This window comes from Macaca mulatta, chromosome 20, assembly GCF_049350105.2.
Source record: "Macaca mulatta isolate MMU2019108-1 chromosome 20, T2T-MMU8v2.0, whole genome shotgun sequence".
Lineage (NCBI taxonomy): Eukaryota > Metazoa > Chordata > Mammalia > Primates > Cercopithecidae > Macaca > Macaca mulatta.
This window is the reverse complement of record NC_133425.1, coordinates 4,763,650-4,777,662: the sequence shown is the minus strand read 5'-3', so window position 1 is coordinate 4,777,662 and position 14,013 is coordinate 4,763,650. Positions and strand designations below refer to the sequence as shown.

Sequence of the window (14,013 nt, the reverse complement as noted above, 5' to 3'; positions counted from 1 at the left end):
TTGTGTGTGTGGCCCGAGCAGGGGACAGATGTGTGATGTGGTTTGTTATGTCTCTCTCTCTTTTTCTTTTGAAACGGAGTCTTTCTTTGTCATCCAGGCTGGAGTGCAGTGGCGCGATCTTGGCTCACTGCAACCTCGGCCTCCCAAGTTTAAGCGATTCTCCTGCCTCAGCCTTCCAAGTATCTGGGATTATAAGCACCTGCCACCAAGCCCGGTTAATTTTTTTGTATTTTCAGTAGAGACGAGGTTTCACCATGTTGGCCAGGCTGGTCTTGAGCTCCTGCACTCAAGCCATCTGCCTGCCTTGGCCTCCCAAAGTGCTGGGATTACAGGCATGAGTCACTGAGCCCAGCCCGTTGTATCGCTTTTAAGAGCCTGTGGTTGTATCTATCATTAGTTGAGTGGGTACCGCTTTTCTGTTCTGTTTTCATTTATTTATTTATTTTTATTAGGGTGAAATTCATGTACCATAAAATTGACTGTTTTAGGCAGGTCCCAGAGGCTGACGCCTGTAATCCCAGGCCTTTGGGAGGCCAAGGCGGGTGGATCACTTGAGGTTGGGAGTTCGAGACCAGCCTGGCCAACATGGTAAAACCTCATCTCTACTAAAAAAAAAAAAAAAAAAAAAAAAAGTTCAAAAAGTTAGCCGGGCATGGTGGCAGGTGCCTGTAGTCCTAGCTACTCAGGAGGCTGAGGTTGAGTTGAGCCTGAGAGGCGGATCGCGCCACTGCACTCCAGCCTGGGCGACAGAGTGAGACTCCATCTAAAAACACCTGTTTTCAAGTGTACAGTTCAGTGACATTTAGCACATTCACAATGTTGTGCCACCATCACATCTGTCCAGTTCAGAATATTTTCATCACCCCTGAAGGAGACCTCATACCCACAAGCAGTCACTTCCCATTCTCCCCTTTCCCCAGCCCCTTGCAATCACCAATCTGCTTCCCATTTCTAAGGATTTACCTATACTGGACATTTCATGTAAATAGATTTATATAGTCCAGCCTTTGGTGGCCGGTTTTCTTCATTGAGCATGATGTTTTTAAGCTTCTTCTGTGTGGTACCATGTGTCAATGCTTCCTTCCATTTTATTTTAACTTTTTTTTTTTTTAAAGACAGAGTCTCACTCTGTCACCCAGCCTGGAGTGCAGTGGCATGTTCTTAGCTCACTGCAACCTCTGCCTCCTGGGTTCAAGCGCTTCTCCTGTCTCAGTCTCCTGAGTAACTGGGATTACAGGCATGTGCTACCACACCCAGCTAATTTTTGTATTTTTAGTAGAGATGGGGTTTCACCATGTTGGCCAGGCTGGTCTCGAACTGCTGACCTCAAGTGATCCACCCACCTTGATATCCCAAAGTGCTGGGATTACAGGTGTGAGCCACTGCACCCAGCCTCTTCCCTTGATTTTAAGGCTGAATCATATTCTGTGGGATGGACAGACCATGATGTGTTGAGCCATTCACCCAATGACGGCCATTTGGGTTGTCTCCACCTTTTGGTTATATGAATAACGCTGCTGTGAACACTGGTGAATAAGACTTTCGGTGCCTGTTTTCAATTCTTTTGAGTATATACCTAGGAATGGAATTGCTGGGTCACATGGTCAACCCATGTTTAACCTTCTAAGGACCTGCCAGACCATGTTCCACAGAGAGCAGACCTTTTTGCATTCCCATCAGCAGTATTGCAGTTTCTCCATATTCTCACCAACACTTGGATCCTGTGTCTTTCAGCTGTAATGAGGATGATTGATGACCCTGTTGTGGTTATTCAGAGAGCTTGTTCCCAGGTGGCAGGCAGATGCTTAGCAACCCAAAGAAAAACCTAAGCTCCAGGCAGTGGTGCAAAGGGTCAACTGCTCTCCCTGCATGGTGGGCAGTGAGGGCACATAGTGGTCAGAACCCCTTGCTCCATAGAGGTGCCCCCACTGCAGAGACGGTTCAGGCCACTGGGTTCCAGCTTCTGTTCCATCAGTGATGCGCCTCTTCTTGTCTCTGCAGCCTCCAAGGCAACACCGTCAGGGATGATGGGGCCAGGTCCATGGCTGAGGCCTTGGCCTCCAACCGGACCCTTTCCGTGCTGCAGTGAGTGGACACGTCTCCTCTCTCCTCTCTTCTCCCCTCCTTCTCTCCCTTCTCCCTCCTCCTCCAAGGGCCTCTCTGCCTATTACCCGCTAGGAAGAATGGATGGGGCTAGGACCTGAGGCCTTCTGACCCATCTGGATGGCCTCTGGAAAACCTGATGCCCACTGCTTTTCAAGAGAGCAGGTGTTGGGGAAATAATTAAAAATAAAACCTCCAGGCTGTGTGCAGGGACTCATGCCTGTAATCCCAGTACTTTAGGAGGCCAAGGCAGGCGGATCACTTGAGGTCAGGAGTTTGAGATCAGCCAGGCCAAAATAGTGAAACACCGTCTCTATTTAAAAAATAAAAATAAAAATAAAAATAAATAACTAGGCGGGGTGGTGCAAGGCTGTAGTCCCAGCTACTTGGGAGGCTAAGTTGAAAGAATCGCTTGAACCCTGGAGGCAGAGGGTGCAGTGAGCTGAGACTGTGCCACTGCACTCCAGCCTGGGCGACAGCAAGACTCTGTCTCAAAAAATAAAATTAAAATATAAAATAAAATAATAAAATATAAAATAAAATACCTCCTACCAACCCACAAATGTAGGAAGGAATACAACAATTAGTGGATAAACATTAAACTGACTGCACAGTGCATCAGGGCAACCCACCAATGAGAGTGTAAAGACAGAAGCTCACTTTTCTAGAGCCAAGCAGATGTCCTCAGGCGAGAGGGCCAGGCAGCACCATTTGCCGTTTATGCTAAATACACCAGATAATTGGAGTGGCCATTTGTGGTCCCTAATTGCCTTTATCCAAAGGAAAAGCAAAGCTTCTTATCTTTTTGACATGCAGGTACTTTGGAGCTTCAAGCCAGATGCCTAGCCTAATTCCCACGAAGGCAGGGAAAGAGGGACTCTATCTTCCTTAACGTTTACATTTCAAAGAGATGGCTCCAAACCCTTATAAAAGACATTCCCAGGCTGTGAAACTGGCCAGAGGCTGATTTTGCTTTTAAAAAGATTTACATACATCTTAAAGGGACAGAGGCAGCATGTGCAACCTCAAGTCTTTCTCAGGAAATGCTCTAAGAAAATGGGGGTGGTGCGGAGTCTCTTTCCTTTTTGGAACCAGGGAAAATTACATTTTTCAAGATTTGTATTTAGCCTCACACAGGAGGGGTCCTGCCTGTCTGTCCTTGTAGGATGAGGACAGGGTTTCTCCTGTGCTGTCTCCCTCCACCAGATTTAGTGCAAGAGGAAGTAGCTTTTTCAGAAGAGGAACCTAAGCCAGGGTCTCCCTAGGGAGGTTTCTCTTTTTTTCTTTTTTGTTTCTTTTTTTTTTTTTTTTTTTTTTTGAGATGGAGTCTCCCTCTATTGCCAGCTGGAGTGCTGGCAATAGAGGTGGATCTCGTCTCACTGCAACCTCTGCCTCCCTGGTTCAAGTGATCCTCCTGCCTCAGCCTCCCAAGTTGCTGGTACTACAGGTGCACGCCACCACGCCCCACTAATTTTTGTATTTTTAGTAGAGACGGAGTTTCACCATGTTGGCCAAGATAGTCTCGATCTGTTGACCTCGTGATCCGCCCACCTTGGCCTCCCAAAGTGCTGGGATTACAGGCGTGAGCCACTGTACCCGGCCCCTAGGGAGGTTTCTTGGGGTGGGAGGCAGCCTGCTGGTCTAGATGGGAGGCAGATTGGCGGGTGAGGCACCAGAGAGACTTGTCCATGGAGTTCCCCACTCGGGAGGTTGTTGGGCATTATCAGCTGATAATCTGATCTCTGCTTTCTACCCCTTGCAAGGGAGGTTCAGCTGTTCTGACCCCTTACTCTCCCTCATCATAACGTCGGTCCATTATCACTTAGGCAACAATCCAAAGACCTATCTGGAGAACCCTCTCCCCGCCTGCTCCAGTAAATGAAGAGGGCACACTAGTTGTCCCTGACCTTGAACGTTGGTCTGGGAATGGCTGTAACCAGCCTTTCTAAAGGACCCCTCTCTTTTCTCCCACAGCCTGCAGAAGAACAGCATCGGGCCCATGGGAGCCCAGCGGATGGCAGATGCCTTGAAGCAGAACAGGAGTCTGAAAGAGCTCATGTGAGACACATGAAAGGCCCACACTAGTATCCTCAGTCCAGCACAATGCCCAACCCAGCACAAATATTTGTGAGCCTGAGGATGGATGGATGAATGGATGAATGGATGGATGAATGGATGGATGGATGGGTGGGTAGGGGTGGATGGGTAGGTAGGTGGATGGATGGATGGATGGATGGGTGAACGGGTGAATGAATCGATAAATGAATGAGTGGATGGATGGATGAGTGGATTGATGGATGGGCGAATGGATAGATGGATGGATGGTTGAATGAATGAGTGGATGAATGGCTGAGTGGATGGATGGATGGATGGATGGATGGATGGATGGATGGATGGATGAGTGGATGGATGGGTGGATGAGTGGATGGATAAATGAATTGATGGGTGAGTGGACTGAGGGATGGGTGAATGGATGGATGGGTGGATGGATGGCTGGGTGGGTGGGTGGATGGATGGATGGGTGGGTGGATGGATGTGTGGGGGGTGGATGGATGGATGGTTGAATGAATGAGCGAATGGATGGATGGATAGATAGATGGATGGTTGAATGAATGGATGGATGGTTGAATGAATGGATGGACGGTTGAATAAATGGATGGATGGATGGATGAGTGGATGGATGGATGGATGGGTAGATGACTGGATGAAAGGATGAATTGATGGGCAGATTGGTGGATGGGTGAATGGATGGATGGATGGTTGAATAAATGAGTGGATGAATGGGTGAGTGGGTAGATGGAGGGATGGATGGATGGGTGGGTATGTGGATGAATGGGTAGATGAGTAGATAAATGGATGGTTGAATGGGTGAATAGGTAGGTGGATGGGTGGGTAGAGATGGATAGGTGGATAGGTGGATGGGTACATGAATGGATGGATGGGTGAATGGGTGAGTGGATAGATAAATGGGTAAGTGGATGAATGGACAGGTCAGTGGATAGATGGATGGTTGAATGAATGAGTGGATGAATGGGTGAGTGGATGGATGGATAGATGGATGGATGAATGGACAAATGGATGGATGGGTGGATGAGTGGATGGACAGACGAATTGATAGGTGAGCGGACTGATGGGTGGGTGGATGGATGAGTGGACAGATGAATGGGTAAGTGGGTAGGTGGGTAGGTAGATGGATGGATGAATGACTGGATGGATGGATTTATGAATGAGTGGGTGGGTAAGTAGATAAATTGATGGGTGAGTGGATGGATAGACTGATGGATGTGTGGGTGCTGGTTAGCTGACTTTGGACTCCAAAAGCACTAACCGAGGAGGATGGAGACTCCCAGGATTGGGTGAACCCCAACCTTCTCGGGCTCACATTTACTATCTTACCACCTGGCAGAAGAAAACATTTCCTGACCATCTTCACAAAACCCCCCAAAATACTTATCACTGAAGGGTTGACTCTTCTTGCCAGGGAGTCAAGAGGGACTTTGCTATCCTGATTTCTCACAGGCAACAGGTGGTCACATGCAGAGACTACAGTCAACAGGCCTCAGGCAGAACAAACTGTGCACTGGCCATCCTTGAGACAACAGAGCCAGCCCTCCCATGAGGGCTTCCCTGACCCTGATCCCTCCGCCCAGCCCTGCCTGGCAACTCCTGGAGGCTGACTCATCCATATCCCTTCTCTTGCAGGCTCTCCAGTAATAGTATTGGTGATGGAGGTTCCAAGGCCCTGGCCGAGGCCCTGAAGGTGAACCAGGGCCTGGAGAGCCTGGAGTGAGTCCACCTGACCCCTGCCAGGGTGACGAGTCCCCCTGCATTCTCTTTCCAGTAGATGGTGGGCTGGCAGTCCTGAAATATGGCTGTCCCCCAGGGCCATTTCCCTGCCAACATCAACCCTGGGTACACACTGCCCTCAGTGCCCCCTGCCCCACTAGCTCCATTTCCCTAGACGGTGGGGGCTGGGGTGGAGTCTGGAGTGTTTGGAATGATGAGCTCCAAGTGTCCTTGAGAAGCCAGCAAGGGTGACTAGAGAGGGAGTCAGCTGTAGCAGCTTTGGTGGGGGCAGGAGAGCTCAGCGCTGCACCTACACTTGGGGAGCCTGCTGCACCACTCCTTCTGGGGGCTGCAGACCCAACACACCCTGCTCTGAGGCTGTCTGGGGCCACCCACATCAAGGCAGGGTCTAAATTTGGGGGTTTGTTGCGCTAAACCCACCTGCCCTCCCCTGGCAGGGGCTAGGTGAGGGGATGGGCAAAGAAAGAGAGATGAGGAGAGGAGCAGTGTGGCTGCCACTGTCCCTGGAGCCCCCAACTCCCTGTTGAACCCAGTGCCTGCTGTCCCAGACTGGACAGGGCAGCTCCCTCTGGGTCCTGCGACAGCCACACCCAGGGTGCCTCCTTCTCTGTCCGCAGTCTGCAGAGCAATTCCATCAGTGACGCAGGAGTGGCAGCACTGATGGGGGCCCTCTGCACCAACCAGACCCTCCTCAGCCTCAGGTAAGTCCCGGCCACCCTCTCCAAACATGGCGTTTCTTTGACCGGGCACCTGTCTGCAGGGACTTGGCACTGGGAAGCCTGTCTCAGGGATATCTATTGCTGGGGAAGCCTTCCTGGCAGCCTGGCCCTCTTCCTGATCTCTTGGGGTGCAGGGGACAGCTGCTGCCCGCAGTGGCCCATTCTGCTGCTCCCTTCCCAGATGCACGCTGAGCCACCTGTCCCCTCGCACCTCTGGGGCCCTGTCATCCTATCCTCTCCCTGTACTGTGGATGGTCCTAAAGCGGGGGCGCCTGGCTGGCCCAGCACTGGCTTGCTGGCATTGGCTCCTTCACACCTCAGCCCAGACTGTGCAGAACCCTAGGTCCCCTGCCTACAGTTTCTTGGGCTTCCAGAAGCCTAAACACCTGGGCTTGGCTCTGCCAGATGCCTCATCTGCCCGGTCAGAAGCTCAGGTCTTCCCTTTTTTTTCAGCCTTCGAGAAAACTCCATCAGTCCCGAGGGAGGCCAGGCCATCGCTCATGCCCTCTGCACCAATAGCACCCTGAAGAACCTGGAGTACGTGGTGGGGGCCTGTGACTCCACAGGCTGTTCATGCCATGACCACACCCACACTGAGCCTGGGCTGACGGGCACCCTCGCTGCATCACAGGGTTGGAGAAGGCGCTGACTGGGGAGGGTGCAGCCAGGCTACCTGGCATCGGGTGGCAAGTCCCCCACTCTCATAGTGTAAATTGCATGAGGGTGAGGCTGGTATGACACCATGTGCCTCACCTGGTGGGGATGGATGAGGATGTGATCATGCCATTGGGCAGCGTATCCCCAGGAAGCTCCCCCACGTCCTGGCTGTGTGACCTGGCATTGAGCCCTGGAATCCCTGGTGACCAAGGACCAGAGGCTTCACAGCCAGCCCCGCTCACTTGCTCCTGTTCCCTTTCTCCTAGCCTGACAGCCAACCTCCTCCACGACCAGGGTGCCCAGGCCATCGCAGTGGCAGTGAGAGAAAACCGCACCCTCACCTCCCTTCAGTGAGTCTGCAGCTCTCCACCCTGCCCTGTCCCCCTTCTGCAGAGCTGCCGGGCTCCACCCAAACCAATGATGTACAGGTCAAGCCTGGTTTGGGGACACCCCTTGCAAAGGTCTCAGGGGCTGCCCAGGCTAGACTGCTGCCAGCAGACTGTGCCCCATCCTGTGCTCTCCTGACCCACAGACAGACATGTGTTAAGAGGTGGTCACAGGGTTGCAGGAATTCTCCTGCCACATCCTGCAGGGATTCCACTCCCTGCCATCAGAGCCTCCTTGGCTCTGCCCCAGGGCCACATAGTCACATAGTCACATGTGTCTGTGTCTGCCCAGCCTGCAGTGGAATTTCATCCAGGCCGGCGCTGCCCAGGCCCTGGGACAAGCACTACAGCTCAACAGGAGCCTCACCAGCTTAGAGTAAGTTGGCCTGCCCAGGGGCTGCAGGGCGGGGGCTGTCGGGGACAGGTGAACCTGCTGGTACCCACCAGGGAGAGGCTCAATCCAGTGACCCTTGGCACACAGCCTCCTCTTCCCTAAGGCCAGCGGGCACATTTCAGTCCTTGTCTGCCTTTTAAATGTATTGGCCGGGTGCGTTGGCTCACGTCTGTAATCCCAGCACTTTGAGAGGCTGAGGCATGTGGATCATCTGAGGTGTCGGGAGTTTAAGGCAAGCCTGGCCAACATGGGGAAACCCCATCTCTACTATAAATACAAAAATTAGCCGGGCATGGTGGCACATGCGTGTAATCCCAGCTACTTGGGAGGCCGAGGCAGGAGAATTGCTTGAATTTAGGAGGCACAGGTTGCAGTGAGCGGAGATCACGTCACTGCACTGCAGCCTGGGCGGCAGAGCAAGACTCTGTCTCAAAATATATATATATACACACATATATGTACACATATATATATACACACATATATACATATGACGGCTTTATTGAGATATAATCTTCACACCAGAAGATCTGCCCACTTAGTATACAGTTCACTGGTTTCTAGTGTATTCAGTGATGCAACCATCACAATCAATTTTACAACATTTCCATCACCCCAAAACGAACCCATCCCCGTTAGCACTCACTACCCATTCTCCCTTTCCCCCAACCCTGGCAACCACTAATCTACTGTCTCCATGATCTTCCTACCCTGGACACTGCATATAAATGGAATTGTGCGACACATGGCCAAAAATGGAATCATACGACACATGGCCTTTTGCGGCTGGCGTCTTTCATTTGGTGTCAGATTTTCAAGGTTCATCCACATTGTAGCCAGTCTCAGTACATAGTTCCTTTGTAAGGCTGAATGATATCCATTGTATGAGTACACAGGTTTTATTTCTCCATTCATCAGCTGATGGACATTGGGTTGTTCCTACTTGGCTGTTAGGAACGGCGCTGCTGTGGACCTTTTTAGGAACGGCGCTGCTGTGGACCTTTGTGCACAGTTTCTGTGTGGACGTGAGCTTTCCTTCTCCTGGGTGGATATACCTGGGAGTGGAGTCGCTGGGGCGTGAGGGAACTCTAGGTTTAACCCTTGGAGCCTCATTGGTCTTTCTCCTTGACCATTTCTTCTCCTTCAGCTTCCAGGATGTCCCCTCTAGCTGGGCCTTGTCCTCTTTTCTTCTGTTTGGCTCTTCAGTGCAGGGCTCCTGAGGGATCTGTCCCATGTCATCTTCCCTTGCCTGGCATCTCTTTTCCTGGAGCTCTTGTTTCCCTGGGCTCCAGTGATCTTTAAAGTCCTAACGACTCCCATGTGCATGTCCCAGGCCTCTCACCTGAGCCCCAGACCGGCACGTCCACACTCCCTCTGCACCTCCCCTCAGGGTCTTGCTGGGGTGCGGGGTCCCTGCATTCTCTCTCCCAAAAACCTGCTTCTTGGTTCCCCATCTTGTGAATGGAACCAACTGTGCAAGCTAGAAACAAGGACTTCACTCTCACCTCCCACTTCCTTTTCTATAATTTTTATTTTACTTTATTTTTGAGATGGAGTCTCTCTGTTACCCAGGCTGGAGTGCAGAGGCATGATCTCAGCTCACTGCAACCTCTGCCTCCCGGGTCCAAGCGATTCTCCTGCCTTAGCCTCCCGAGTAGCTAGGACTACAGGTGTCCAACACCACGCCTGGTGTTTTTTGTTTTTTGTTTTTTTTTTTTTAATAGAGATGGGGTTTCACTATGTTGGTCAGGCTGGTCTCGAACTCCTGACCTTTAAGTGATCCTTCCACCTTGGCCTCCCAAAGTGCTGGGATTACAGGCGTGAACCACCACATCCACATTATTTTTTAAAATAATATTTACAATTTTTTAAAAGAGATGGGGCCTCACTATGTTGCCCAGGCTGGTCTCGAACTCCTGGGCTCAAGCGATCCTCCCACCTTGGCCTCCCAAAGTCCTAGGATTACAGGTGTGAGCCACTGTGCCTGCCCACCTCCTGCTTCCTATTCACTGTCAAGTCCTGTTGGGTCAGTCCCCTCTGTGTCCCTGCCACCCACTCAATTCCCTTTGCGTCCACGGCCCCCACCCAGGCCATCGGCATCACTCATCTCCATCCCTGTGGCAGCCTCCACCTCAGTCCATCCTTTCATACTGCTGGCTAGAGACCTTTCCAAAGCAACTCTGTTCCATCTTGGGTGCCATCCTTGAATGGCTGCTCAGGGCCTGCAGAGTAAAGTACACACAGCCCCTCAGGGTGGCTTCTGGGGCCCCTAAAATCTGCTTCCTTTGTCCCTCCCTGGACTCATTTCTCACTTCCCCAGGAACTCAATTCGTTTGGGTTCCTTAGCTGAGCCAGGCACACTCCCCACTTTGGGTTTGGGTTTTGACTTGTTTCTTCTCGGGAGCCTTCTGCGGACACCCTGGGGCGGGAGACGCTGCTTGCTTTTCCCTGCAGCCTGCACTTGGCCTGTTGTACCTGCTCATTTAATCACGTCTTCCCACCTGAGCTTCAAGAAGGGGACTCAGGTCCACTGCCTTATACAAGCCCTAGCACATGAGACGCACTGAAATGTTGTCTTTTTTATTTTATTTTAATTTTTTGAGACGGAGTCTAACTCTGTCGCCCAGGCTGGAGTGCAGTGACACGATCTTGGCTCACTGCAACCTCTGCCTCCTGGATTCAAGTGATTCTCCTGCCTCAGCTTCCCCAGTAGCTGGGACTACAGATGCCCTCCACCACTCCCGGCTAATTTGTGTATTTTTAGTAGAGACGGGGTTCCACCATGTTGGCCAGGCTGATCTCGAACTCCTGACCTCAAGTGATCCACCCATATCAGCCTCCCAAAGTGCTGGGATTAAAGGCGGGAGCCACTGTGCCCGGCCACACTCAAATGTCTGTTAAAATAATGAACGCAAATAGCTCTTAGCCTTGAATGTATTAATGTGCACCTGAGTTAAACTCAGTCACTTATTGCACCAGGGCCTGCTAGTTCCCTCCAATTTAGAAGGGGAAAAAATGACACAAAACCCTAATAAGCAAGAATGGCCAAGGAGGTTGGGCATGGTGGCTCCTGCCTGTAATGCCAGCAATTTGGGATGCCAAGGTGGGAAGACTGCTTGAGCCCAGGAGTTCAAGACCAGCCTGGGCAACATAGTGAGACCCTATCTCCACAGAAGAATAAAAATATTAGCCAGGCATGGTGGCATGTGCCTGTAGTTCCAGTCTCTATTTAAGTATTTTAGTCTCCTCGGGAGGCTGAGGTGGGAGGATCGCTTGAGCCTGGGAGGTTGAGGCTGCAGTGAGCTGTGATCTCACCACTGCATTCCAGCCTGGGTGGCAGAGTGAGACCCTGTCTCAAGAGAAAACAAGACAAACAAGAATGGCTCAGGGATTGAGGCTTTCAGTTCATTTTCTGGTTGGCTGTGAAAAGCAACCCTTTTTGGGTCCCAAGCCCCTACTGACAAGTCACTCTATGTGTCCCATTTCCTGCTTGCCTCTGGCGGTTCAGACTCATGCAGGCCCCCAGACCCTTCTGTGTGCTTAGTATGAGGCAGCGGGCTGCAGGGCCTGTAGAGGAAGGGCAGTTATCCCCAGGCAAACCCTGGGAGTCTATGTCTATGGTGTGTGTAGTCAGTTAAACCTGGCAGGTCCAAGCGTGGCAGGGCCTTGCTAGAATGCTCCGTGTGCCCCATGCACCCAAAGAGGTCACACTCTGTGTCCAGTTTACAGGAGAACGCTATCGGGGATGACGGAGCGTGTGCGGTGGCCCATGCGCTGAAGGTCAACACAGCCCTCACTGCTCTCTAGTAAGTCCTAGATGTGCGCAGCAGTCAGGAAACCGGCCCCTCCACCATCCTTTCATGTTTTTTTTTTTTTGTCTCGAGACAAGACTCTTGCCCTGCCACCCAGGCTGGAGTATAGTGGCGCAATCTCAGCTAACTGTAACCTCTGCCTCGTGGGTTCAAGTGATTCTCGAGCCTCAGCCTCCCAAGCAGTTGGGATTACAGGCGTGCGCCACCACACCCAGCCTAATTTTTGTATTATCAGTAGACGGGGTTTCACCATGTTGGCCAGGCTGGTCTTAAAATCCTGGCTTCAGGTGATCTGCCCACCTCAGCCTCCCAAAGTGCTGGGATTACAGGTGTGCGCCAACACACCTGACCTAGACGTTATTTTTGTTTACAAGTCAAAGAAGGTGTATTTGATTTTCCTAGTATTATTATAGGAAATATTACATTAGCAACTGGGGGCTCAAACACCTAGATAGTAGTAATGAGGAGGTGCAAGGAGCGTTCTCCCCGAGCCCTTCCAGGGATAGCCTGTATTTCTTGTATCCTTAGCATCCAGATTTCTGTCTTAGGCAACAGTGTAGATAGGAGATGGAGTGCCTAGACATAGCGCTGGCCAACCATTCTCAGTGCTGTTTCTCTACTTTCCACCCTGAATCAAGGGGTGGTGAAAGGGAATGGAGTGTGTAGAGGGAGGTGGGCCCAGCTGGCCCATATTGACAGCACCCTCCCCACCCCAGTCTCCAGGTGGCCTCCATTGGTGCTCCGGGTGCTCAGGTGCTAGGGGAAGCCTTGGCTGTGAACAGAACCTTGGAGATTCTTGAGTAAGTATTCCAGTCTCCAGCTATGGTCTTCAGCCCCCCCAAAAAACAATGACTCCTTAATGAATAGATATGGGGACAAAGTTTACAGGTAACTCACAAATCATCCTAGTGATCTTCATTTCGGCACAAGTGTACCAGCTTCCCAGCCCCACTTCATGCCTTTTCCTGGGAGTCGCTATCATTTGCCCTCCTCTCCAGGTTGGCCTTGCCAGGCTGAACACGTCTAGAGGCCCGGTTTATGGGTCCCGGGGTGGCTGATCTTGTTCTCTGGGCAGATCCAAAGTCCTGGGATGAGGCTACAGCTCTGAGGCTCAGGCATGTCCTCAGAATTCCTGCCCTTGCTGGGGGCACTGCGGACCTGCCCGGATGGAGGGCTGCCTCTCTTATCTCAGCCTTGCTTTTCTGTTTGGAGTGGAAGAGGAGGAAGGCTCCAACAACCCACCTGGCTGGGCCAGCCATGCCCCTTCCTGTGTGCCCTGCTTCCCACAGCCAGCTCTGCCCTGCTGCCCTGGAGTGAGGAAGACAGAGCCCTGCTCTCCTGTGACTGCTGAAGTCCTTGTTTCCTCTACCAAGTAGCCCCAAGCCCACCTGCAGAGGTCAGGATCACCTCTCATCCTGTACCCATGCCTTAGGCTTCCTGTCTTTCCCCACAGCTTAAGAGGAAATGCCATCGGGGTGTCTGGAGCCAAAGCCCTGGCAAATGCTCTGAAGGTAAACTCAAGTCTCCGGAGACTCAAGTAAGTGGCTGGAGGGCCTTACCTGCATCCTGGAGCAGCAGAGTTCTCTGCTGTGTCCTCCTCGACAGGATAAAATGCTCCTGATTTCCTCTGTAGCTACTTCCTCCTGAATATAATCAGACTTATTATAGTCCACATTCCACTGCAGCTGGGTTTGTTGAGTCTGCTTAGCTTCAGTCAGAAGTCACTCGCATCTGCGTTTATGGTCTTATATCCTCCATCGCACTTGGATGGGACAATCTGGCCACTTGTAGACACCTGTCTCCAGGGTCAACTCCCACCTGGCGTTGCCATGGCACTTGTCGATACATCTGCCTGGGTTACTGCCCCCAGACAATGCAGTGTTGCTTCCCCGGATGTTTCCTTCTGCCCTGATGGCTCACCGTGTGTCTCCATCTCTTCTCCACTTAGTCTTCAAGAGAATTCCCTGGGGATGGGCGGGGCGATATGTGTTGCCACGGCACTGTCTGGAAACCACAGGCTCCAGCATATCAAGTGAGTGCACCTGCCCTTCCTGCTTGCCCTTAGAACTGCTTCCAGGTCACGCATTGCCTTTTGCTCAGTTCTGAGAGCCAGCTGACCCCCAGACCCCTCAGCA

General features: G+C 51.7%; 1 protein-coding gene and 1 long non-coding RNA gene across 13 annotated transcripts in view; one reads left to right on the top strand and one right to left on the bottom strand.

The window, feature by feature from the left end:
- NLRC3 (NLR family CARD domain containing 3) overlaps positions 1-14,013 on the top strand; it is a 39,894-nt gene that overhangs the window by 22,839 nt on the left and 3,042 nt on the right. For 9 of the 12 annotated variants that reach the window (XM_077985379.1, XM_028840968.2, XM_028840969.2 and 6 more), the window contains 11 exons: positions 2,002-2,085; positions 4,078-4,161; positions 5,806-5,889; positions 6,528-6,611; positions 7,083-7,166; positions 7,553-7,636; positions 7,965-8,048; positions 11,789-11,872; positions 12,595-12,678; positions 13,332-13,415; positions 13,827-13,910. In XM_077985379.1, coding sequence (XP_077841505.1) covers positions 2,002-2,085; positions 4,078-4,161; positions 5,806-5,889; positions 6,528-6,611; positions 7,083-7,166; positions 7,553-7,636; positions 7,965-8,048; positions 11,789-11,872; positions 12,595-12,678; positions 13,332-13,415; positions 13,827-13,910 — 924 coding nt within the window. Of the gene's footprint in view, positions 1-2,001; positions 2,086-4,077; positions 4,162-5,805; positions 5,890-6,527; positions 6,612-7,082; positions 7,167-7,552; positions 7,637-7,964; positions 8,049-11,788; positions 11,873-12,594; positions 12,679-13,331; positions 13,561-13,826; positions 13,911-14,013 lie in introns of those variants that run through there. The other 3 variants (XM_077985377.1, XM_077985376.1, XM_077985382.1) reach the window with 2 other exon arrangements.
- On the bottom strand, positions 8,552-13,515 carry LOC144337893 (uncharacterized). The gene is made up of 2 exons (XR_013411528.1): positions 12,129-13,515; positions 8,552-9,954 (listed from the first exon to the last, which is right to left on the bottom strand). It is a non-coding gene; the product is annotated as an uncharacterized LOC144337893 (long non-coding RNA).